The sequence below is a fragment of the Pristis pectinata genome, chromosome 4 (genome assembly GCF_009764475.1).
Source record: "Pristis pectinata isolate sPriPec2 chromosome 4, sPriPec2.1.pri, whole genome shotgun sequence".
In the NCBI taxonomy this organism is placed as follows: domain Eukaryota; kingdom Metazoa; phylum Chordata; class Chondrichthyes; order Rhinopristiformes; family Pristidae; genus Pristis; species Pristis pectinata.
Window position 1 is genome coordinate 62,201,686 of NC_067408.1, and position 26,671 is coordinate 62,228,356.

Below are 26,671 nucleotides of genomic sequence, written 5' to 3' on the forward strand. Positions count from 1 at the left end.
CCAAACCCATCAGGAAGGTCTTGCAGCCCTCCACTTCTTTCTGGAACAAAGACCCAACTAGTTCCCCTCCATCAACACTCTCATCTACCTGTCAGAACTTGTTCTACAGCCACAAGTTACAGGTTGATTGGATCTGGGAGTAGTTAAGGATATGCTGGTTTTAAGATGCAGCAAGTTGGGAGTGAGATAAAGAACTAAAGTGACAGGTGACTGGAAGCTCAGGGTGATGCTAACTAACTGAATGGAGTTGTTCTACAAAGCAGACATCATCCAGTCTGGATGCGGTCAGTCCAATACAGATAAGGCCACATTGTGAGCAGTGAATACAGAATACAAAACTGAAACTAGTACAGGTGGATCACTGCTGTGCATCAGGCTCTGGGTGGTGGGAAGGGAGAGGGTGAATGGTTGAGTGTTTCATTTTGAAAGTTTGCCATCACCACAACTGTGATGGATGGAAGGGCTTTATAGCGTTCCAGACATAATCAGTCCTTCAGAAAATGAATTATAATATAGTTTTACTGGAATATAAATTAACACCTGTGCAATTACAAGTCTGGAGAGCAGCCAAAACAACAGCTTCAAATGCATTCCATCAATGTGCAGACACAGCTCTGCACCAATATGTACACATGTACATATTTCATGTACATGTACATAGTATAAACTTCGGAGGCATCGTGGGCTTTGTTTCGGAGGACTTCGGAGCAGCTAAGTTTTTATCTTTTTTATTAGGGTTTTAAGTATAAGGCTTAGTTTTTAATAGGGTTGTAATTTATTAGGGTTAGTGTTTTTATAAGGTACTTTTATAAGGGTTGTAAAAGTTTTAAGTGGTAGAGTGGGGGCTGGACTGCGCAGGCGCGGCGCGGGCAGTTTAAAAAGCCAACCGCCATATCCAGCGGGCAGTGTCGGAGATGGCAGTGGAGTGAGAGGGAGCAGAGTGTTCTGGGCTTTGGCTCAAGGGGCTTCGGTGTAAAGGGGCGAGGAAAGGTGGGTGACTTGAGCTAAGGAAGGGGTATGAGTGCGGTTTCCTGTACTCAGTGTCAGATGTGGGAGTTCCCGGAGTCTCCCTGCCTCCGGGAGGGCTACATCTGCACCCGGTGTGTCAAGCTGCAGCTCCTGAGGGACCGTGTTAGGGAACTGGAGATGCAGCTCGACGACCTTCGTCTGGTCAGGGAGAATGAGGAGGTGATAGAGAAGAGTTATAGACAGGTGGTCACGCCGGGACCATCGGAATCAGGCAATTGGGTCACAGTCAGGAGGGGGAAGGGAAAGGGGAAGGGGAAGAGTCAGGTACTAGAGAGTACCCCTGTGGCTGTACCCCTCGACAATAAGTACTCCTGTTTGAGTAATGTTGGGGGAGACGGCCTACCTGGGGGAAGCAACAGTGGCAGTGTCTCTGGCACAGAACCCGGCCCTGTGGCTCAGATGGGTAGGGAAGGAATGAGGAGGGCACTAGTGATAGGGGACTCTATAGTTAGGTGGGCAGACAAGCGATTCTGTGGACGCAGGAAGGAAACTCGGAAGATAGTTTGCCTCCCAGGTGCCAGCGTCCGGGATGTTTCGGATCGCATCCAAGATATCCTGAAGCGGGAGGGAGAACAGCCAGAGATCGTGGTACATATTGGTACCAACGACATAGGTAGGGAAAGGAATGAGGTACTGAAAAGCGACTATAGAGAATTAGGAAGGAAGTTGAGAAGCAGGACCTCAAAGGTAGTAATTTCTGGATTACTGCCTATGCTAAGTGACAGTGGGTCTAGGAACAGAATGAGGAGGAGGTTAAATGCGTGGTTGAGGGATTGGAGTAAGGAGCAGGGATTCAGTTTTCTGGATCACTGGGGCCTCTTTTGGGGCAGGTATGACCTGTTCAAAGAGGACGGGTTGCACTTGAATCCCAGGGGGACCAACATACTGGCGGGGAGGTTTGCTAAGACTACTGGGGAGAGTTTAAACTAGAATTGTTGGGGGGTGGGATCCGTACTGGAGAGACTGGGGAAGAGGTGTTTGGCTCTCAAATAGAGGAGGCTAGGAGTAAGTACCATAGGCAGGTGATAGAGAAGGGACGTGTTCAGACAGGCTTGAGATGTGTCTATTTTAACGCAAGGAGTGTTGTGAACAAGGCGGATGAGCTTAGAGCTTGGATCGATACTTGGAGCTGTGATGTGGTGGCCATTACGGAGACTTGGATGGCTCCGGGGCTGGAGTGGCTGATTCAAGTGCTGGGTTTTAGATGTTTCAGGAAGGACAGGGAGGGAGGCAAGAGAGGTGGGGGAGTGGCACTGTTGATCAGAGATAGTGTCACGGCTGCGGAAAAGGTGGACGTTGTGGAGGGATTGTCTACGGAGTGTCTGTGGCTGGAGGTTAGGAACAGGAAGGGGTTGATAACTTTGTTGTGTGTTTTTTATAGGCCGCCCAATAGTGACAGGGTTATTGAGGAGCAGATAGGGAAGCAGATCCTAGAAAGGTGTGAGAATAACAGAGTTGTTGTCATGGGGGATTTTAATTTCCCAAACATCGACTGGCATCTCCAGACAGTGAGGGGTTTAGATGGGGTGGAGTTTGTTAGGTGTGTTCAGGAAGGGTTCTTGACACAGTATGTAGATAGACCTACAAGAGGAGAGGCTGTGCTTGATTTGATATTGGGAAATGAACCTGATCAGGTGTCAGATCTCTCAGTGGGTGAACATTTTGGTGATAGTGATCATAATTCTATCTCCTTTATGTTAGCTCTGGAGAGAGATAGGAACAGACAGACTAGAAAGGTGCTTACTTGGAGTAAAGGGAATTATGAGGCTCTCAGGCAGGAAATTGGAAGATTAAATTGGGAACAGATGTTCTCTGGGAAAAGTATGGAAGATATGTGGCAAATATTCAGGGGGTATTTGTGTGGACTTCTGCATAGACATGTTCCGATGAGACAGGGGAGTCATGATAGGATACAGGAACCGTGGTGTACAAAGGCTATAATAAATCTAGTCAAAAGGAAAAGAAAAGCATACAAAAGGTACAGAGAGCTAGGTAATGTTAGAGATTGGAGGAGTACAAGGCTAAAAGGAAGGAACTTAAGAAAGAGATTAGGAGAGCCAGAAGGGGACATGAGGAGGCCTTGGCGGGCAGGATTAGGGAAAACCCCAAGGCATTCTACAAGTATGTGAAGAGTAAGAGGATAAGATGCGAAAGGATAGGGCCTATCAAGTGCAGCAGTGGGAAAGTGTTTATGGATCCGGAAGAAATAGCGGAGGTACTTAATGAATACTTTACGTCAGTATTCACCATGGAAAAAGATCTGGGGGATTGTAGTGGGGACTTGCAGCAGCCTGAAAAGCTTGAGCATGTAGATATTAGAAAAGAGGTGGTGCTGAAACTTTTGGAAAGCATCTAGTTAGTTAAGTCGCCGGCGCCGGATGGGATGTACCCCAGGTTGCTGTGGGAGGCGAGGGAGGAGATTGTGGAGCCTCTGACAATGATCTTAGTGTTGTCGATGGAGACGGGAGAGGTTCCGTTAGATTGGAGGGTTGCGGACGTTGTTCCCTTATTCAAGAAGGGGAGTAGGGATAGCCCAGGGAATTATAGACCGGTGAGTCTTACTTCAGTGGTTGGTAAGCTGATGGAGAAGATCCTGAGAGGCGGGATTTATGAACATTTGGAGAGGTATAATATGATTAGGAATAGTCAGCATGGCTTTATCAAGGGCAGGTCCTGTCTTATAAGCCTGATTGAATTTTTTGAGGATGTGACTAAACACATTGATGAAGGGAGAGCAGTAGATGCAGTGTATATGGATTTCAGCAAGGCGTTTGATAAGGTACCCCATGCAAGGCTCATGGAGAAGGTGAGGAGACATGGGATCCAAGGGGACATTGCAGTGTGGATCCAGAACTGGCTGGCCCACAGACGGGTTGAAGGGTCATATTCTGAATGGAGGTCAGTGACCAGTGGTGTACCTCAGGGATCTGTACTGGGATCCTTACTCTTTGTGATTTTTATAAATGACCTGGATGAGGAAGTGGAGGGGTGGGTTAGTAAGTTTGCGGATGACACGAAGGTTGGGGGTGTTGTGGATATTTTGGAGGGCTGTCAGAGGTTGCAGAGGGACATAGATAGGATGCAGAGTTGGGCTGAGAAGTGGCAGATGCAGTTCACCCCAGATAAGTGTGAAGTGGTTCATTTTGGTAGGTCAAATATGTTGGCGGAATATAGTATTAATGGTAGGACTCTTGGCAGTGTGGAGGATCTTGAGGTCCGAGTCCATAGGACGCTCAAAGCGGCTGCGCAGGTTGACTCTGTGGTTAAGAAGGCATATGGTGTATTGTCCTTCATCAATTGGGGAATTGAATTTAGGAGCCGAGAGGTATTGTTGCAGCTATATAGGTCCCTGGTCAGACCCCACTTGGAGTATTGTGCTCAGTTCTGGTCACCTCACTGCAGGAAAGATGTGGAAGCCATAGAGAGGGTGCAGAGGAGATTTACAAGGACATTGCCTGGAATGTGGAACATGCCTTATAAAAGCAGGTTGAGGGAACTCGGCCTTTTCTCCTTGGAGAGATGGAGGATGAGGGGGGACCTGATAGAGGTGTATAAGATGATGAGAGGTATTGATCGGGTAGATAGTCAGAGGCTTTTCCCCAGGGCTGAAATGGTGGCCACAAGAGGACATAGGTTTAAGGTGCTGGGGAGTAGATATAGAGGAAATGTCAGGGGTAAGTTTTTTACTCAGAGAGTGGTGAGTGCATGGAATGGGCTGCCTGAAACGGTGGTGGAGGCGGATACGATAGGTTCTTTCAAGAGACTGTTAGATAGGTACATGGAGCTGAGTAAAATAGAGGGCTATGGGTAAGCCTAGCAATTTCTAGGGTAGGGACATGTTCGGCACTGCTTTGTGGGCTGAAGGACCTGAATTGTGCTGTAGTTTTTCTATGTTTCTATGTTTCAACATGACTTCCATCTCTACCACCTTCCTGCCACCCCCATACACAAGTAATCATACCATGCCTTTAATGTTTGATATATCGCTGAAGGTGTTTCACAGGAATGATTATCAGACAGAATTTGACGTCGACCATATTATTCCAGTAACCAAGAACTAGGTTGAAGACATTAGTTAGGTCCATGATCATCATGGTTGAAAGTCTAGCTGCAAGACCAGCCACAGGTTTCTAAATTGACATCATGGTAAAAACAAGTACAAAATATTATTCAAATAAAATACATCCTCTCTTGCTGTTGGATATTGCTTCTGAAGCTCTTCCTCACTGATCTATGACAGCTGCTTTATATAAAGTACACTAAGCACATAGGTGCTGGTTATAATGAAAAAACTCAGAATTCTTCCCAACTGTAAAAGCACTTTGACCACCCACAAGTCTTTAGGACCTGAGCGAGGTGGCCGGGTTATCAGCTGCGCGTGGCTCACCTTTGGAAAAATGTACTTTCCTATGAAATCGTTACACAGTTCAAATCAGCACAGTCAACAGCATTCGTAATGTGGGAAACTTCAAACCAGAGGAAAAACTATGAGAGTAGTTTCAACCCCTTAAAAGGTGCAGTTCCGACAGGTTAAAAAATACAGCACAGAAATGGGCCCTTCAGCCCACTGAGTTCATGCTGACCATCAGCCATTCATTTACACCAACCCCATAGAGTTGTACAGCATGGAAACAGGCCCTTTGGCCCAACATGTCCATGTGACTGAGGTGCTTTCCTGAGCTATTTTCCATTAAAATCCCATATTTTATTCTCTCCATTTTCTCATCAACTCCTCCCAGATTCTACCACTCACCCACACACAGGGTTAATTTACAGTGACCAACCCGCAAGTCATTGAGATGCGGCAGGAAACTGGAGCACTTGGAGAAAACCTGTGTAGTCATGGAGAGAATATGCAAACTCCACACAGCACCCAAGGTCAGGATTGAACCTGGGTCTCTGGTGCTGTGAGGCAGCAGCTCTAACAGCTGGGCCACTGTGGCACCCATCTAAAAGAAGAATCCACTTGCCACTTTTGATTATAAGGAGGGGTGATGAGGGGAAGTTGGAGGTGAAAGTGGGTAAGAAGAGCTGAATCCATAGGGTAAGCCTTGTTACAGTCCTGTTTGTGGGCCAGGAGATGGCGGATTATTGTCTTCACACACAACAAGCTTCCTAATAAACCCACCCAGACCTTCCCCTTCCCAGACCTTCTCCTGACCACTCCTTCCACTCTGATCTCTTCCCTTGCTCTTGCCCCAGAAGGCTGGGTTGCCGACCTCACAGACCATGTTCCTTCAAGGACTCACATCAATACAACAGAAATACTTAAAATAATTGAAGGATTTTATACAGTAGGTAAAGAGAAATAATAAAGAGTTAGAACCAAGAGGGCATTACTATTAAGTTAGCAAAACAAATGCTGCAAAACAGAAATTGCTGGAAACAATCAGCAGGTCAGGCATCATCTGTGGAGAGAGAAACAGAGTTAATGCTTCAGGTCTGAGAGTCTTTGTCAGAGCTGGGAAAGTGAGAAAACAAATTAGTTTTGAGGGATCTTCTCTGCAGAGAGAGAGAATCTCTTTGCAGCTTAGAATTAACTTGTTTTCTCTATTTCCCAGTTTTGACGAAGAGTCTCATTTTCTGTTTTTATTTCAAGCTTCCAGCATCTGCAACTTTTTGATTTTGGTTTTCAATGGGCGGGAGTTAAATCAAATGTGGCCTGGTGTTAAGGTAGAAGCAGCTCAAGGGGCTGAATGGCCTGCTCCTGCTCCTAGCTGTAAATGAAGTATCTTGCCTCTGCTTCACTGGTGCTGAATGCCACATTCAAGCATCTGAAACCCTTGACTGAAGTGAAAGGACTAATTGAGGTTTCTAAACCATCAGGGTCTGTTGCAACAGACATTTTAGATAAAGGGCCAAGGGTGTAGCTATGGGCGCTCGCATGGGTCCCAGCTATGCCAGCCTCTTCGTTGGCTACATTGAACAGTCTCTGTTCCAAGCCTACTCCGGCCCCATTCCTCAACTCTTTCTCTGCTATATCAACGACTGCATTGGTGCCACCTCTAGTAGCCACGCGGAACTCGACAGTTTCATAAATTTTGCCACTAATTTTCACCCTGCTCTCCAGTTCACTTGGACTATCTCTGACACCTCTCTCCTTCCTTGATCATTCTGTCTCCATCTCAGGAGATTCCTTATCCACCGACATCTTCTACAAACTCACTGATACCCACAGCTCCTCCCACCCTGTCTCTTGCAAGGATGCTATCCCTTTATCTCAATTTCTCTTCCTCTGCTGCATCTGCTCCCATGATGAGGCTTTCCACTGCAGGACATCCAAGATGTCCAACTTCTTTCCTAACAGGGGCTTCCCCTGACTGTGTTTGAGAGAGCTCGCACCTGTATCTCTGCCATTTCCCGCACCTCTACTCTCACCCCCACCCTTCACAGACCTAACAGGGATAGGGTCCCCCTTGTCCTCACATTTCATCCCACCAGACTATGCATCCAACAGGTCATTCCCCACCAGTTCTGCCACCTCCAACGGGACCCCACTACCAAGCATACCTTCCCCTCTTTTGCAGGGACCGTTCTCTCCGCGACTCCCTAGTTCACCTCTCCCTCCCCACCCATCCTGCTCCCACCCCTGGGACTTCCCACTGCCCCCACCATAGGTACAACACCTGCCCCTACACCACCTTCATCACCTCCATCCAGGAACCCAAACAGTCCTTTCAGGTGAGACAGAGATTCACCTGCACCTCCCTTAATGTCATCTGCTGCATTCGGTGCTCCAAGTGTGGCCTCCTCTACATTGGTGAGACATATCAGCGACAAGGTGGCGATAGGTAGATGCAGGTAAGAGATAGCGATAGGCAGGTGCGGGGGAGGAGGGGAGAGCAGATCCCCCAGAGGGGGAGTTGAAGTGACTGGCAATGGGAAGATGCAGAACGCGTTTACGGACAGAACACAAGTGTTCCGCGAAATGGTCACCTAGTCTGCGTTTGGTCTCACCTTCTTCTCTTCTTTCCCAGCCTCTCTTTTTTTTAATTCTTTTTTTCCTTTTTCTCCTTACCTCTGACCCATCTCCAGTGGATCTGCTCTCCCCTCCTCCCCCGCACCTGCCTATCGCTATCTCTTACCTGCATCTACCTATCGCCACCTTGTGCCCACCCTACCTCCCCTCTTTCGTCCACCTATCACTGCCCTGCTTTTCCCTCCTATATATTGGGCTTCCCTTTTTCCTATCTTCAGTCCTGAAGAAGGGTCCTGACCTGAAATGTTGACCGCCTGCTTTTCTCCTCGGATGCTGCCTGGCCTGCTGAGTTCATCCAGCATTATGGTGTTTTTCATTTTAGATAAAGTATTTGACGCTGGCCTTGATTCTAAACTTCATGTTAAGAATGTGTCTGATGGGGAAAGTGTTACTGGAAACGCTGGCTGCATTGTCTTATGGTTGCAAACTGTGGACTTGTGCCTTTCTCCAGCAAAAACGTTTGGCTGGTTGTTTGAAGTATTGCAGGGAACTGGAATCATCCTCCACTGTAACTGCTGATATAACAGATTCCTTGTTCTAGTGAAACAAGTAGGACCATCCCTTGCTTCCATGACTGGAGCCCATCACAGACTATCTGTCATAGAGCACAGAAATAGGCACTTTGGCCCATCAAGTCCATGCTGATCATCAACCACAAATATACACTAATCTACATTAATTCCATTTTTTATTCTTCCCACCTCCTCATCAACTATAAAACCATGAGGGGCATAGATAGGATGAATGCGCACAGTCTTTTTCCCATGGTTGGGGAATCAAGAACTAGAGGACATAGATTTAAGGTGAGAGGGGAGAGATTTAATAGGAACCTCAGGGGCAACTTTTTCTCCCAGAGGGTGGTCAGTATATGGAATGAACTACCAGAGGAAATGGTTGAGGCAGGTACATTAACAACATTTAAAAGGTACTTGGACAGCTATGTGGATAGGAAAGGTTTAGAGGGATATGAACCAAATGTAGGCAAATGGGACTAGCTTAGATGGGAATTTTGGTCAACATGGACCAGTTGGGCCAAAGGGCCTGTTTGCATGTTGTATGACTCTATGACTCTAACTCCACCCCCATATTCCATCACTCACCTAAACACTAGGGGTACTTTACAGTGGCTAATTAAGCTACCAACCTGCACATCGTTGGGATATGGGAGGAAACTGGAGCACCCAAAGGAAACCCACATGGCCACAGGGAGAATGTACAAACTCCACACAGACCGCACCCAGGGTCAGGATTGAATCTGGGTCACTGGTGCTGTACACAAAAGCCGAGGATTTACGAAGTCAATGACTTCAGTAAAGTAAAACTGACTTGTGCTTAAATAGCTTCTTTCATGACCTCAGGATGCCCTGAAGCTCTCTGTGGTCAATAAAAACAGAAAGTATTGGAAACACTCGGAAGGTCAGGCAGCATCTGTGAAGAGAGAGATTTGTTTCCTCTCTCTTTCCCAGTTCAAATGAAGGGTCCCAGGTCTAAAACGTTAACTGTCTCTCTTCCCACAGATGCTACCTGACCTGTTGAGAGTTTTCAACATATTCTGTTTTTATTTCAGATTTCCAGCATCTGCTTTCATATACTCCTGGTGGTCAAAACACAGTGACCCGGTTTGGGTGGCAGCTGATTTACACCATCAGCAGTGTGACAACGGCCAGATCATATTCTTTTATTGATATTGGTTAAGGAATAAAAAGAGGCAGAGGAAAACGAGACTTGTATTTGTACAGCATCTAGCCAAGTCTTACAGAAGAATTCCAAAATGCTTGAGTAAATGTTGAATTATATTGGAACTATCGTGCCTGTTATGTTGGGAAACATTAGAAACTGCTGACTACACTACGTGCTGCTGCACCACATTCCCTTAAAATCGCTTCCCCTGCCAGGTGTGACTGGAAGCTCAGCAGACTACGTGTAGTTCCCATATGTTTGCAGACCCAGCCAGATTCTGCTCCTTGGAGTTTACTGTATCCCTAATAAATCACTGGGCGTGGTGAAAACTGTAAGGGAGCAGACACCACTGAGGACATGAGACCCACACTTGTAGTTCAGGGTTCCTGGCTCCACCTGGCTGTGCTCATTCTCAGCAACCCTGAGGAGGGCATTTCAGAACGAGTGGTTGTGTGTGGTCTGAGCTCTGGGGGGTCTGTAAATTCACTCTGTGCAGCTGGAACATAAGTTGCTCCAGTGGGTTCAGGAAAGGCAGCCAGAGCTAAAGACTCTGTGTCCAAAGGTCGGATTCATAGAACATAGAACAGCACAGGAACAGGTCCTTCGGACCACCATGTCTGTGCCGACCATGATGTCAGTCTAAACTAATCTCATCTGCCTGCATATGATCCATATCCCTCCATTCCCTGTCCGTTCATGTGTCTGTCTAAACTCCTCTGCTTCCACCACCCCTTCTCGCAGCGCATTCCAGGCACCTACCACTCTGTGTGAAAAAACATGCCTTGTACATCTCCTTTAAACTTTCCCCCCTCTCACCCTAAAGCTATGCCCTCTAGTATTTGACATTTCCACCCTGGAAAAAAAGAACGGAAAGATGAGCTCTCACTGCAGAGAAAATAAGAATAGCCAAAGTTCTGATCTGTGACTCAGTCTTGCCCCACACCCCAAAGACCACTGACCCACAAGCAGGCCTGCAACTACGCTTATCCATGCAGAGTGACAGAGAACAACCAGCGCTCCAGGCATGAGGAAAGGAACCGATGCAGGAGGCACACCTGAACTCTCTGCCCAGTCTTTGAACGTTACTTTTACTGTTTCTTAGTTGGTGACGCTCTTGCCTCTGTTAAAAGGCTCTGGGTTCAAGTGGCACCCTGAAAGGGATGTCAACGGCAGGAATATAAGTGTAAATCTCTTCTTCTGTGTTCAGTTGTGACGTTAAGACAAGGCTGGCCACTCACACGGATCCAGAGGCGGTACGAGGGGCAGGCGGCTTGTCCGTCATCCTGGGTGGGATTCTGCCATTAACTAACTTAAAAACATCCACTCTGCATCAGTTGACAGGGTTCTCAGCCTCTATTTCCCACATTCATGTCTTCTCCTCCCAGCCAGAGTAAGGATGGGATTCTCCTTGTCCTCATTTTCCACCCCACCAGTCTCCACATTCAACCATCATCCTCCATCATTCCTGCAACCTTCAAGGGGATTCCACCAGTAGACACATCTTCCCCTCCCCTCACAACGTTCTGAAGGGACTGTTTCCTAGTCCGCTCTTCATTCTCCACCAACCACCTCTCTTCTCACCCCACTTTCCCATGCAACTGTGGGAGACACAACACATCGCCTTTTCATTCCCACCAGACAGAGACCAACGCGCTTCTTCTGGACGAAGCCGCCATTCAGTTGTACTTCTTCCAACTTAGTATACTTTCAGTAGCATAGGACTTTCAGTCATCTCCTTTACATTGGAGAAATCAAATGCAGAACACTTTGATACAGTCTACAGTGGAGACTCTGATCTTTCACCCTTCTGTCACTTTCATTCTTTATCCGATTCTCACTCTGACCTCTCTGCCCTTAACTTCCCACTTTGCTCCAACATTAACTTTCTACTTTGCTCCAACAATGTCCAATGTTTGAGAACAGTACCTCACGTTCCATCTGGGTACGTTTCAACCATTGGATCTGAATGTTGACTTCTATGATGTTAGGTAACCCAGCCTTTTTTCCCTCTCTGCAAATGTGGAAGCTCCTTTTTCTTTCAATTGGTTTCTTTTCCCCCTTTTGTTCCTGACTGCTTGCTTTTAAAGTACGTTGATAATTTTGGTCTGCATCCCTGTTCTCTCCAACCTCCCCCTCTGTGTAACTTAAAGCAGAATTGTTTTCTCACTTTCCAGGACTGATGAAGGGTGCTGATGAAACACTGACTCTTTTTCTCTTCCCATGGATGCTGACTGACCTGCTGAGAGTTTCTGGTATTTCCTGTTTTTCAGTTTCTCTTGGCGGGACTTGACTGAATAATTGGCTACATCTTAAGCCACGAAACAACAGAGGCCACAGTTCAGCAATGTTGCCAAGTGTTTTTGGAGATGACATAGTGAAACAAAAACAGAAAATGCTGGAAATACTCAGCGGGTCAGGCCACATCAGTGGAAGAGAAACAAAGTTAATGTTTCAGGTTGGAGACCCTTCATCAGAACACGTCTGATGAGGGATCTTCATCCTGAAACATTCACTCTGTATCTCTTCCCACCGATCCCACCTGCTGAGTATTTCCCGCATTTCCTGTTTTTGTTTTAGACTTCTAGCATCTGCAGTTGTTTTTTTTAATTTTAATTTATATAAATGTGAATATGTAGCCAGAAGCTGTGCAGAATTACTGTTTAGGAGTGAGGACAGATATACCTTGAATTACAAACACTGGATTAACAAATTATTGCTATAGCGCCAATGACTCTTTGGGGCATGTGTCTTTGATTTACAAAACTATTTCTAACTATAATAAATAGCATGCTATTCTCTGTTCAGAGTACACTGCAGCAAAATTCCCATAATACGTGATAAAATTTCTGTTTAACAAAATACTTTCCAGGAATGCTTCCCTTTGATAAATTAAAGAATGGCCAGTGATAGCTTTTAGTTAGAGTTTTGAAACCCACAGAGTAGAAAGCTGGGCTGTGCGAGGGATGGATGGACACTGTTTTGAGGGAATTTTGAGAGAATCTCTCCGAATAGGGCAGCAGATTTGGTTTTTAGTCATGGCAGCAAGCGGAAAAGGAACCACATCTTTCCCATAGTATAACTCTTCCATCCTTCCGTGTCAAGCTGCAACCCAATGGATCCTGCTGTGGCCACAGCAGCAACTGGACAAGGGATACCCTGGTGGATCAGTCACGGGAAACAGAGTGAGCAACAATTACCAGTGCAAATTGTACAGCCTTAGGGGCAGGCATGGGAATGTTGAGGGACAGGCTGCCAATGCGGGGACGGGCTGTCAGAGAGTGGGGGAGCAATTTGACAGAGCGGAGGGGATGGGTCACTGTGGGACATGTCTGAAAGTCTCCAATGTGACAGCACGGTGCTCTGCTCTGGAGCTGACAAGGTGGTCAAATGATTGCATCAGGCTCAACCTCAGTCTCTCTTCACCTCAGTGGTGTAAGTGTCAAAGCCCTGGGGTCATCAGAACACTGCATTATAATTCAGGAGCTGCACAAAGTGCTCAATGGAAGGGTTGATGATGTCTTAGTCACTGAGAGATACAGCACAAAAACAGGCTCTTCAGCCCAAAAAGTCCGCACTGACCCATCAACCACACATTCACACTAATCCTACACTAATCCTATTCTCCCTCCATTCCCATCAACTCCCCACAGATTCTACCACTCACCTACACACCAGGGGCAATTTACAGCGGCTAATTAACCTACCTGCCTGCATGCCTTTGGGATGTGGGAGGAAACCAGATACTGAGAGGAGACTTGATAGAAGTATATAAAATTATGAGAGGCATAGATAGGGTGGACAGTCAGAATCTTTTTCCCAGGATGGAAATGTCAAATACTGGAGGGCAGAGCTTCAAGGTGAGAGGGGGAAAGTTTAAAGGAGATTCGCAAAGCAAGTTTTTTTTACACAGAGATTGAAAGGTGCCTGGAACACACTGCCAAGGAAAGTGGTGGAAGCAGATATGACATCAATGTTTAAGACGCATTTAGACAAGCAGGCAGCAAGTGGAGGGACATAGACCATGTGCAGGCAGATGTGTATTTTAACTTGGCATCATGGTCAGCACAGACATTGTAGCCAAAGGACCTGTTCCTGTGCCATATGGTCCTATGTTCTCTAATTGTGGGTGGCACAGCAGTGCAGCTAATAGAGCCACTGCCTCATGCACCAGAGACCCAGCTTCAATCTGGACCTCAGGTGCTGTCTGTGTGGCCATTGAACAGTAAGTACATGCATAGTTACAGCCCACAGCCAGCAGGTGGTGGTGTAGCTTCACTGCAGCTTGCTGTTGCTCAACAGGGTCGATTCATTTCACATTACCCTTCCTGTATAGTTCTTTAGCCTGATGCTGAAGAAAGTTGCTTCATGTCGGGGTTTGTGTGTTACAAAGGAAGTGTTCAGCTTCCCTAGTGGGCTGGAACCTAAGTTCCAGAGTAAAGAAATTTGCATTAATAACACTTGCACTGATTGAAGTACTTGACTGTGGTTGGTATTGCACTGTAGGAAACGAGGCAGTTGAAGTGTGCCCAGTAAAATCCCACAAGCACCAATGTGATAATGAAAATCAAAGACACTGCAGAGGCTGAAAATCTGAAATAAAAATTTGACTGTGTTTCTCTTCCCACAGATGCTGCCTAACCTGCTGAGTATAATGCCTGGGTGAGCTGGTTCAGTGATGATCAGGACACCTGGGAGAATTCCCCTGCTCTTCTTAAAAAGTGCAATGGGATCTTGTATAGCCAGTAAGAGGGGTGACAGATTGACGCCTTGAAGAGACCACATCCAATCCACTGTAGCACCCACCGTCCTGTTTTATTTCCAGACTGGGTTTACTTAATTGAAGACACTGACTGCTGGCAAGGGGAGTAGCTTAAAGTTTACTTTTGTTGCCTCATCTGTTGCTCACCCTTCCCAAACCATAAGTGGGCTCCATCCAAATGCCTGTGAAATTATTACATTCTCAGCAGTTTCAGACGTAACTTGTTTATCTTCAAGTCATAGAGTCACACAGCACGGAAACAGGTCCTTTGGCCCAACTGGTCCATGGTGACCAGGTTTCCAATCTCAAATGGTCACATTTGCCCGTGTTTGGTCCATATCCCTCTAAACCTTTCCTGTCCATGTACCTGTCCAAGTACCCTTCAAATGTAGTTAATGTCCTCTGCAGCTTATTCCATATACTGACCACCTTCTGGATGAAAAAGTTGCTCTTCAGGTTCCTGTTAAATCTCTCCCCTCTCACCTTAAACCTATGGCTTCTGGTTCTTGATTTCCCAACCCTGGGAAAAAGACTGTGCTCACTCACCCTATCAATGTTGCTCATGATTTTATACACCTCTATAAGATAACCCTTCATTCTCCTACACCCCAATGAAAATGTCCCAACCTGCTCAAACTCTCTCCATAACTCAGTACCTTGAGTCCTGGCAACACTCTTGTAAACCTCCTCTGCATTTTTTCCGGCTTAATAACATCTTTCCTATAGGAGGGTGACCAAAACTGAATACAATACTCCAAGTGCAGCTTCACCGATGTCTTGTACAACTGCAGCATAACATCCCAACTTCTATATTCAGTGCCCTGACTGATGAAGGCCAGCATGACTTAAACCTTCTTCACCACCCTGTCTACCTGCGAGATCACTTTCAGAGAACCATGTACTTGTACTCCTAGGTCCCTCTGTTCTTCAACACTCCCCAGGGGCCCTACTGTTCACTGTGAATCTTGCATCATTTATAAATTGGATCTTCTTCTTCCTCCTCTTAGGCTGTCCCTTAGGATTGAGGATGACTTTTTTTCAGTTCTATGGTGGTAAGGGGGGCTAATGTGGGAACCGCAGATTCTTCTGCAGATGAGATTGGAGGTGACTGATGCAGGGTAGGGGAGTGTGGGAGGGTGGATAGTTAGTGAGGAGGTCCACTTCACTGTTTACACAGGTCTTCTGTGTGCTCACGATGCATGGACTTAAGGTTCCCAATGTCATCCCCAATGTGCCTCCTCTGCGTTGAGTGGTCAAGGGCCAGAGATTCCTAAGAATGAGTGGGGATGTTGTATTTTTTTGATAAAGCATTGAGAATATCCTTGAATCTTTCTCTTTGTCTGCCTGGTAATGACATAGCCCAGAAATGAGTGTCTGTATCAGGAGTCTGGTGTCCTGTATGTCAATAAGGTACTTTAACTAGGGCCTCAATACTGGGGATATTAGCCTGGGACAGATCACCTGACATTGGTTGGCTAGTATTTCCAGTCAATTTGAAGGATTTTGTGCAGACAGTTGGTGATACTTTTCCACTGTCTTGAGCTGTCAGCTGTAGGTAGTCCAAGTCTCAGTAGCGTTGAACAGGACAGGGATCCCTGCAGCCCAGTAGATCATGGGGTTTGCATCGGGTATGAGGTTTACCTTCAAATAGCCTTTTACTCAATGACTCAAACTGTGTCCTGACACATTGAAGGCAGCGGTGAATTTCGTTATTGATGCCTGCCCTTATCAAGACACAAGAAGTGGTCCACTTTTTCCTTTATTGTACAAAGGCAGTAAGGTACAGTGAGGCAGGTTGGTAGAGGATCTTTGTCTGAGTGAGGCCCATCTTCTCGTATGCTTTGGTGAACAAGTCAGCAATGGCTTGGACATGCACCTCCGGACATGCACAAACACAAGAGGCAAAAGAGATTCTGAAAAAGGAGGACATCTTGGATGTCCTGTAGTGGAAGGCCTCATCACAGAACAGATGTGATGGAGATGGAGGAACTGAGAAAAGGGAATGCCATCCTTGCAAGTGACAGGGTGGGAGAAGGTGTAGTCAAGGTAGCTCTGGGAGTCAGTGGGTTTGTAGTGGATATCGGTGAATAGTCAGTGGATGCACAAACACAGGCAGGGTCTGCGTACTACTGCTCAACCAGTGTCACTGGGGCAAACAGTCTTTGAGTTGCAAAGATCAGAAGTAAGGAAAAAGTAGCAGAGAAAAGGCCTGTACAGGAAGGAATTTCTGTTGCGTTGCAATGACAACTACACTGGCAAACCTGTACTTTGGAACAATGTAGTGTTAGACAGGATGCATTGCACCATCTGCTGGTAGCTTCAAACCTTCACCACTTTTTGCGTCTTGGAGAGGGTGACACAGTGGCGCAGCTGATAGAGCTGCTGCCTCACAGTGTCAATCCTGACCTCTGGCACTGTCTGTGTGGAGCTTCCCTGTGACTGTGTGGGTTCCCTCTGGGTGCTCTGGTTTCCCCCTGCATCCTAAAGACGTGTGGGTTGGTGGGTGAATTGGCTGCTGTAAATTGCCACCAGTGTATAGGTGTGTGGTAGAATCTGGTGAGAGTTGATCAGAATGTGGTGAGGATAAAATAATGGGATTAGTGCTGGATTAGTGTAAGTGAGTAGTTGATGGTCAACATGGACTCGGTGAGCTGAAGGGCCTATTTCCGTGCTGTACCTCTGTATGATTCCAGGTCATCACAAAGACTCGACTGTTATTTTGAGGTTCTTCTCGTCTGCACTCTAATACAAGAAATGACAGGGTTGACTTCACACATTTCAACATCTCAGGACAAACCACGTTAAAACCAATTCAGGGAAGGTCAGACAGCGTTCATATGGAGATTATGAGACCCTTTCACTTTTGTTTCTTTTCTCCAATGAGACAGGCAACAAAAACTGACCATTGTAAATTGCTCTTAGTGCGCAGGTGAGTGGTAGAATCTGGGGACAGTTGATGGGACCTGGGGAGAATAAAGATGGTCAGCACTGACTTGTAGAACATGGAACAATACAGCACAGGAACAGCCCCTTCGGCCCACCATGTCTGTGCCGACCATGTTGCCAATCGAACTAATCCCATCTGCCTGCATGAGGTCTATATCCCTCCATTCCCTGCCTGTTCATCTGTCTAAATGCCTCTGAAACGCTACTATCGTATCTGCTTCCACCACTTCCCCTGGCAGTGTGTTCCAGGCACCTACCATTCTGTGTGTAAAAAACTTGCCTTGTTAAATCTCCTTTAAACATTCCTCCTCTCACCTTAAAGCTATGGCCCTCTAGTATTTGACATTTCCATCCTGGGAAAAAGACTCTGAGCATCCACCCTACCTATTCTTCTCACAATTTCTATCAGGTCGCCTGTCAGCCTCCAACACTCCAGAGAAAACAATCCAAGTTTTTGCAACCTCTCCTTATAGCTAATACTCTCTAATCCAGGCAACATCTTGGTGAACCTCTTCTGCACTCTCTCAAAGCCTCTACACCCTTCCTAAAGTGTGGAAACCAGAACTGCACACAATGCTGCAAATGTGGCCTAACCAAAGTCTTAACAACTGCAACACAACTTCCCAAATTTTATATTCAATGCTCTGACTGATTAAGGCAAACTTGCCATACACCTTCTTTATCACCCTATCCACTTGTGTTGCCACTTTCTGGGAACTATGGACTTGCACCCTAAGTTCCCTTTGTACATCGATGTTACTAAGGGTCCTGCTATTTACTGTATATTTTCCCAAAATGCAACACCTCACACTTGTCCAGATTAAACTCCATTTGCCATTTCTCTGCCCAAACGTCCAACTGATCTATATCCTGCTGTATCCTTTGACAACCTTCCTCACTATCCACAGCTCCACCAATTTTTGTGCCATCTGCAAGCTTATTAATCACATTACCTACATTTTCATCCAAATCATTTATATATTTTACAGACAACAGAGGTCCCAGCACTGATCCTTGCAGAACACCACTGGTCACAGATCTCCAGTCAGAAAAACACTCCCCCACCACTACCCTTTGTCTTCTGTGGCCAAGCCAAGACTCAGTGGGCTAAAGGGCTGCTTCAGTGCTGTATGTCTCTGTGATAATGCAGAGTGAGAAAAGAGGTTGCATCTTTATTGTACACTTCATCTCACCATGTCCCAAAAGCTTCACAGCCAATGAAGTACTTTACAAGTGCAGTTACTACACATAGACAGCATTGTAACACTGGGCTTTGCAGTTGCCAATCCAGGAACAAATTGTGCTGCTTTTCTGAATGGATTCTTTTTTTGAAGTTGTCTACTCAAACTGACCTGCATATCACTAATCTTCCATCAACCAGTGCAATCAGGCAGTTTTGCCAAACATAAATTCATTCCTTTGGTTTAAAACATATCCTTGATGTATTTAAGTGTGGTAATTGGGACAGACTGATTATTACAGCTGGAAGTGGGTTTATCACTAAGTATTTTCCTCAGCGTAGTGAATAACCTGACACTAATTAACTGAAAAAATGTTTATAAAGATTATTGACAAGTTTCACTGGTTTACAGTGGTTAGTTTAATATTTAAAAGATTTTAAAATTTGTATTTTAATAGGGAATTTAATTTTGAGAGGCTTTTGAAAGCTCATGAATACATGCAGTTAGTCCAGCCTTCTGGACTGTAACTATAACATGTTATGTTACAGTCTGGCACCCATCATAAACAACTGAGAAGATTAATACATTGTAGCGACTCACCGCACTGGCATTCGAACTGGCTCCTGACATCGCGACGCCGTCGGAGGCCCCGATCCAAGATGGCACGGGGCCCTCCTTCTTCCCCAGCGTTGGGCTGGGAAAGCCCGCGCGCGGGAAGGTCAGGTGACCTGCACGTGACGTCAGCGCGGGAAGTTTTCGGCTATTAAAGGCGCACCGCGCCCCGGTCAGCATTTGACCTCTGATTTCGAAACCAGCGACTCTGTGTCTTCATTTGGTAGTGTGTAGCTAGCTGCTACATTGGTGACCCCGACGGGCCCAAATGGTTTTGGACCCATGATGTCTGCACAGCAAGAGGTACAGGCAGTAGCCCTTCAACTGCCCACCTTCTAGACCCTCCGGCCCCGTGTCTGGTTCAACCAGGCCAAGGCCCAGTTCCAGATTCGCCGGATCACCAGGGACGACACCAAGTACTATTACGTGGTGGGCGCCCTCGACCAAGACACCGCCGCCCAGGTCGAGGATTTCATCCAGGCGCCCCCGGAGGAGGAGAAGTACGATAAGTTCAAGACCCTCCTTCTCGAGACTTTCGGCCTTTCCCGACGAGAACGGGCCTCCCGCCTACTTCACCGCGATGGGTTGGGCGACAGACCCCCCTCCGCGCTCATGAATGAGATGTTGGCCCTGGCAGACGGGCATAAACCCTGTCTGCTGTTTGAACAGATCTTCCTGGAGCAGTTACCTAACGACATCCACCTGCTCCTGGCGGATGCCGATTTCAGCGAACCCCGGAAGGTGGCCGCCCGGGCGGATGTCCTTTGATGGGCAAGAAAGGAGAGCGGGGCGTCCATCGAGCACGTTGTCACGCCACGTACCCAGCGGCCCAGCAGGCCGGCCACCATGCAGGTTTCCGGGAAACGCCAGAGCCAGCCGCCACTGATGGCTACAGCGGCGAGCCACCCGGATAGCCTCTTGCATGTGTGGGACAGGCGTTCCGGACATCGGTTCCCAGTGGACACTGGAGCCGAAGTCAGTGTCGTGCCTCCCACCGGCCGCAAGACTCGCAACTGCATACCAGGACCCGCCCTCAGAGCTGCCAATGGCAGTGCCATTCGGACCTTTGGCACCCGGTTGGTACACCTCCGGTTCGGCACCTGCGACTTTACTTGGAGGTTCATCCTGGCCGCCGTCGCGCAACCACTCCTTGGGGCTGACTTCCTTCGAGCCAACAGTCTGCTGGTTGACCTGCGGGTTAAGCGTTTGGTACACGCCAGGACCTTCCAAACATTCTCGTTGGGTGAGGCCAAGCTGCCGGCCCCACACCCCGACTCCGTCACCACATCGACCAACGAGTTTGCCAGGGTCCTGGCAGAGTTCCCGTCCATATTAATGCCCCAGTTCTCCACCACCTTGCCCAAGCATGGCGTCCAGCACCACATCCCCACCCAGGGCCCTCCCCTCCACGCCCGCGCCCGGTGGCTACCCCCAGACAAGCTCCGCCTCGCGAAGGAGGAATTCAAAAAAATGGAGGAGCTGAGGATCATCCGCAGGTCGGACAGCCCATGGGCCTCTCCGCTACACATGGTCCCCAAGGCAGCCGGAGGCTGGCGGCCCTGCGGCGATTACCGACGCCTCAACGAAATTACTACCCCGGACCGGTACCCCGTGCTGCACATTCAGGACTTCGCTACCGACCTACGTGGGTGGTCCACTTTTTCCAAGGTTGACCTTATCCGCGGGTATCACCAGATCCCGGTGCATCCGGATGACATTCCAAAGACGGCGCTGATCACACCTTTCGGCCTCTTTGAATTTGTCCGGATGCCCTTTGGTCTCAAGAATGCTGCTCAGTCCTTCCAACGACTCATGGACGCAGTCGGGCGCGACCTTGGCTTCGCCTTCATATATCTCGACGACATCTTGATCGCCAGCAACAGCCGCCAGGAACATTTCACACACCTCCGCCAACTCTTTTCTCGCCTGAGGGAGTTCAGCCTAACCGTCAACCCAGCCAAATGCCAATTTGGGCTGGAGACAATCAATTTCCTAGGTCATCGGATCGACAAACACGGCGCCACGCCCCTGCCTGCGAAGGTTGACGCCATCCGCCATTTTGCCCGACCCACCTCCATCAAGGGCCTGCAGGAATTCCTTGGTATGGTAAACTTTTATCAACGGTTCATACCATCTGTGGCCCGCATCATGCGCCCGTTGTTTGCTCTCCTGTCAGGCGGAAGCAAGGACATTGTTTGGTTGGAAGAGGCTCACACCACACTCGTTGAAACCAAGCAGGCCTTGGCGGACGCAGTCATGTTGGTGCATCCGTGCACGGATGTCCCGACTGCCCTCACGGTCGACGCCTCCAGCACAGCGGTCAGAGGCGTGCTGGAACAACTTATCGAAGGGCGTTGGCAACCGCTGGCGTTCTTCAGCAGGCACCTTCAACCACCAGAGCTCAAATATAGCGCCTTTGACCATGAGCTGTTGGCGTTGTACCTGGCCATCAGACACTTCCATTACTTCTTGGAGGGCAGGCTGTTTACTGCTTTCACTGACCACAAGCTGTTGACCTTCGCCTTCCACAAGGTTTCAGATCCCTGGTCCGCACGGCAACAGTGGCACTTGTCGTATATCTCCGAGTTCACCACTGATGTCCGCCACCTGTCGGGGAAAGAGAACGTGGTCGCGGATGCACTGTCACGGCCCACCATCCAAGTTTTGTCCCAGGGGGTGGATTTCGGCGCCTTAGCAGAGGCACAGCGAATGGACATGGAGATGCCCAGCTATTGCACCGCAGTCTCGGGCCTGCAACTGCAAGCCCTTCTGGTAGGCCCCGGTGAGCGCACCCTGCTCTGTGATATCTCCACGGGTAGACCCCGCCCCATCGTCCCAGTTGCCTGGCGCAGACGGGTGTTTGACGCCATCCACGGCCTTGCACACCCATCCATTCGGACCACTGTCTGGATGGTGTCCAACAAGTTCGTCTGGCATGGCCTGTGTAAACAGGTTTCCGAATGGGCCCGGTCCTGCACTCACTGCCAGACCTTGAAAGTACAGCAGCACGTCAAGGCCCCCTTGCAGGATTTTCAGCCTACCCGCCGGAGGTTCGACCATATCCATGTCGACCTGGTCGGCCCCCTCCCAGTCTCCCGAGGAGCGCGGTACCTCCTCACGATTGTCGACCATTTTACCCGCTGGCCTGAAGCCATTCCCCTCGCAGATACCTCCACCCAGTCCTGCGCACGGGCCCTTTTGTCAACTTGGGTGGCCCGTTTTGGTGTCCCGGCACATATCACTTCCGACAGGGGAGTTCAATTCACCTCCGGCCTGCGGTCTGCCGTCACCGACTTGTGGGGTTCCCGGATCCACCTCACCACCGCCTATCACCTGCAATCCAATGGGCTGGTGGAGACGTTCCATCGCCACCTGAAGTCGGTACTTATGGCCCGCCTTAAGGGGCCCAGCTGGGTAGACGAACTCCCCTGGGTCCTGCTGGGGATATGCACCGCGCCAAAAGAGGACCTGCATGCCTCGTCCACGGAGATGGTCTATGGAATGCCCTTAGTTGTCCCGGGCGAGTTCCTACCAGCCCCTTGGGGGCCAGAGGAAGGACCTACTGCGGCGCTCGACTGGCTGCGCGAGCGGCTTGGAAGCCTGGCCCCAATTCCCACCTCGCGACATGGAAAGGTCCTGGCCCATATGCCGACTTCCCTCCGAGACTGTAAGTTTGTCTTTGTCAGGAGGGGCGCGCACCGATCACCGCTGCAACGGCCGTACGAAGGGCCATTCCGGGTCGTCAGGAACAATGGATCTATGTTCGTGCTGGACATTGGGGGGCACGAGGAGGTGTCTACGGTTGACCGGCTGAAGCCGGCTCATTTAGACTCGGACCAACCCATGGTGGTACAGCGAGCGCGGCGCTGGGGCAGGCTACCCAAGTCATAGTTTATTTCATTCTGGTTTTCGCGATGGTATTGCCGGTTCTGGGGGGGGTTATGTAGTGACTCACCGCACCAGCATTCGAAACGGCTCCCGACATCGCGACGCCGTCGGAGGCCCCGATCCAAGATGGCGCAGGGCCCTCCTTCTTCCCCCAGCGTTGGGCTGGGAAAGCCCGCGCGCGGGAAGGTCAGTGACCCGCACATGACATCAGCGCAGGAACTGTAGCATGGGAAGTTTCAGCTATTAAAGGCGAAACTGCGCCCCAGGTCTGCATTTGACCACGATTTTGAAAACCAGCGACTCTGTGTCTTCATTTCATAGTGTGTAGCTAGCCGCTACAACATAAAGACAGAAAGAATGATTGCAACTGGCAAGAGTCTGAGAAGTGTGCCTTCTGCACCAGGCTGGCACAGGAAGATGATGCAGAGGCTTATAAAAAGAATCACGAGGGTTGATTGGGTTTATAGTGGGAGACAGAGAATGTAATAGTAAAGAGTTCACACTGGAATTTCACCAACTAGTGGTTGGGCCTCAGCTGGAGTGCTGAAGACTGTACCGGGCACTGTGCAGGAATACAGGCCTTGGAAAGGATACAGAGGAAGTTCGCAAGGATGTTCCCAGGCATGAAGGGCTTTAGTTATGAGAAGTTAGAAATGTTCAGACTGTTCTCTTTGGAACAGAGCAGCTTAAGCAATGATGTTACAGAGGTTTTTAAGATGAGGAAAAAGCTTTATTAAAAGTAGACAGCGAAACAAACAACTACTCCCTCTGGAGACACAAGAAACTGCAGATGCTGGAATCTGAAGCAACAAATAATCTGCTGGAGGAACTCAGTGAGTCGAGAAGCATCTGTGGGGGGAAGAGAACGGTCGACATTTCGGATCAAAACCTTGCATCAGGACTGAGGGTGATGAGGGAAGATGGCCAGTATAAAGAGTAGAGGAGGAGTGGTGAGACAGGAATTCACCCCACCCCTTCTTCCTCTCTCCTTCCAACCCTCCTCTGGTCCTTCCATTTTATCCCCCTTTCCCACCCCCCACACCAGCTCCCTATCACCCATCTTTGACTCCCCCTCTCTCCTGGTTCCATGTATTTTATACACACACACACACACACACACACACACACACACACACACACACACACACACACACACACACACACACACTCACACACACACACTCACACACACACACACACACACTCACTCACACACACACACACACACACTCACACACACACACACACACACACACTCACTCACACACACACACACACACACACACACACACTCACTCTCCCCTCCCTTGTTCTGGTTCCATCCGCTATCCACCTCTCCCCCAGAAGTTCCCATTATCACCTCCTTACTTCGATTCCAGCACTGGGAACCCTTTGTGTTCCTGCTTATCTCCCTCCAGCAGCTGTCTCCAACCTTCATCCTCCCGTCCCCTCCCCTACCTCGCTCCATCTGTCTCTCCTTTTTTTTCTCTCTTTGTCTGCCTCCATCTATCATTCACCTGCCACTGTCTCCCAACTTCAGCAGATTGTTTGTTGCTAACTATTTGCTGTGGTTCATAAACCAGAGGCCATAGACTGGAAATCATTGGCAAAGAGTTAGAGAAAGTGAATTTTTTTCTAGACAGTGAGTTGTTGGGGTTGAAAAAGATGGAGGAATCTGATTCCATCAGAGATGGTCAGTTACTGAGGATGAAAACACTTACAAGGTCACAGATACAGAGCAGGGATGTGTAATGTAGCATGATCGATCTTTCAAAGATCCAGCACTGGACAACAGAGTAAATGGAATTATTCTGTGCTCTAGGTTTCCCTGGTTCTATCACCAAGCGCAGAGTATCCAGTCATCATCACATAGGTATGCGTGGGAGCTTGCTATGCACAAATTAGCTCCCATACTTCCTATATCATAACATAATTAAACAGAACTTCTTGCTTTGTTTTAGGTGTTTTGGGTGTCCTGAGGTTGCAAAAGGTGCTATATAAAAGCAAGTTTTTACTTCTTCCAACATAGGCAAGGCATTGTTCCTTATTGTGTGTTCTGTACCTGCATCGGTTGCCCATCCTGCTGTCCAATCATGTTCCTCCATTCCAGCAGGGAGCGCTGTAGATGGTCGAATCCAGTCTCCCAAAGCCGGACGTGCCCTCCCAAATCCACTGACACCACTCCTCCAGCTCCCATGGGTGCTATCAGGACTTCTGCGTCTGAGATCTTCGACAGCCACTGAGTGTACGGGGAAACGGAGAGAGCCCTGCAGGAAAGAGAAGTGCATGGGTGTGTCAGTACAGCTATGCTGGTTCAAAACCACAGGACTCTCATATACCAGTTCTACACCAGCTCAAGCCTGACTGATGTAGAAGACAACTTTCCAAATGGGCATCACAGGCACGAGGCTCCGTTGCCTAGAACATACATTGGGAACAGCTACACATAATTACATTGAACACACAACACAGAAATCATCCGTTAAACCCAAGACAGGGTAGACAGTCAGAATCTTTTTCCTAGGGTAGAAGTGTCAAGTACCAGAGGACATGCCTTTAAGATGAAAGGGGGAAAGTTCAACCGAGATGTATGGGGCAAGATTTTTAAACAGAGAGTGGTGGGTGCCTGGAACAGTCTGCCGGGGAAGTGGTGGAAGCAGGTACGATAGTGGCGTTTAAGAGGCTTTTAGACAGACATATGAATATGTGAATGAAGGGATATGGATCATGTGCAGGCAGAAGGGATTTAGTTTAATTTGGCATATGTGCAGCACAGACATCTTGGGCTGAAGAGCTTGTTCCTGTGCTCTACTGTTGTATGCTCTAACTTATCAAGGTAAACGTTTATGTTCCAAACAATCCTTCTACCAGCACTCTTTATCCAATCAAATTCCCATACCCTCTGTTCCTATCTCCCTATCTAACTCCCTAAAATGTATGTTGCTCCTTCATATGCCTCTCTGGATAAAGAAGTTACTCCTGAGCTTCTCTATTAGGTTTATTGGTGACTATGTTCCATCTTCATCGTCCTTAAACTGGCAACATCACAGGCAGGTTCCTCAAAAACTTCCCATCTGTTATTTTTATGTTTCTGCCTGAAATAACCATGAGCAGAGTAACTGTCCATAAAGTGGGAGGTTGGAAAAGCAGCAGTGATATCAGGAATTTCTTCCTCATATGAAGGGAAGTGGAAATTTGGGTATGAGGCTGGGGGGTCAAATTAAAATTTCAAAACACATGGTAGATTTTTGTTGGACTTACATGATGGAGTTAAGACAGAAATCCGCCAGGAATGGAGGATAAACCCCTTGGCAGAATAGCCCACATTTCTAAAACTATCCCAGTTCACAGTTTGCTTACCTGGGAATGGGGATATATTTAACCTTCTTGGAGTTCAGATCTGTTACTTCCAAGAATCCTGCGGAGTCTGGAGGTTTCACATCTACCAGAAAAGAAAACAAATCAATACACAGAACAATGCAGCACAGGAACAGGCACTTCGGTCCACGGTGTTGAACTAATTAAGCTAATGACACCTGATTAAACTAATCCCTTCTGCCTGCACATGGTCCATACCCCTCCATCTCTACATATTCA

At 48.1% G+C, this 26,671-nt stretch overlaps 1 protein-coding gene across 1 annotated transcript in view; it reads right to left on the reverse strand.

The window, feature by feature from the left end:
* vwa8 (von Willebrand factor A domain containing 8) overlaps positions 1-26,671 on the reverse strand; it is a 321,854-nt gene that overhangs the window by 51,158 nt on the left and 244,025 nt on the right. The window contains exons 36-37 of the mRNA XM_052013855.1: positions 26,435-26,516; positions 25,137-25,341 (exon numbers count right to left, since the gene is read on the reverse strand). Coding sequence (XP_051869815.1) covers positions 25,137-25,341; positions 26,435-26,516 — 287 coding nt within the window. The remainder of the gene's footprint in view (positions 1-25,136; positions 25,342-26,434; positions 26,517-26,671) is intronic.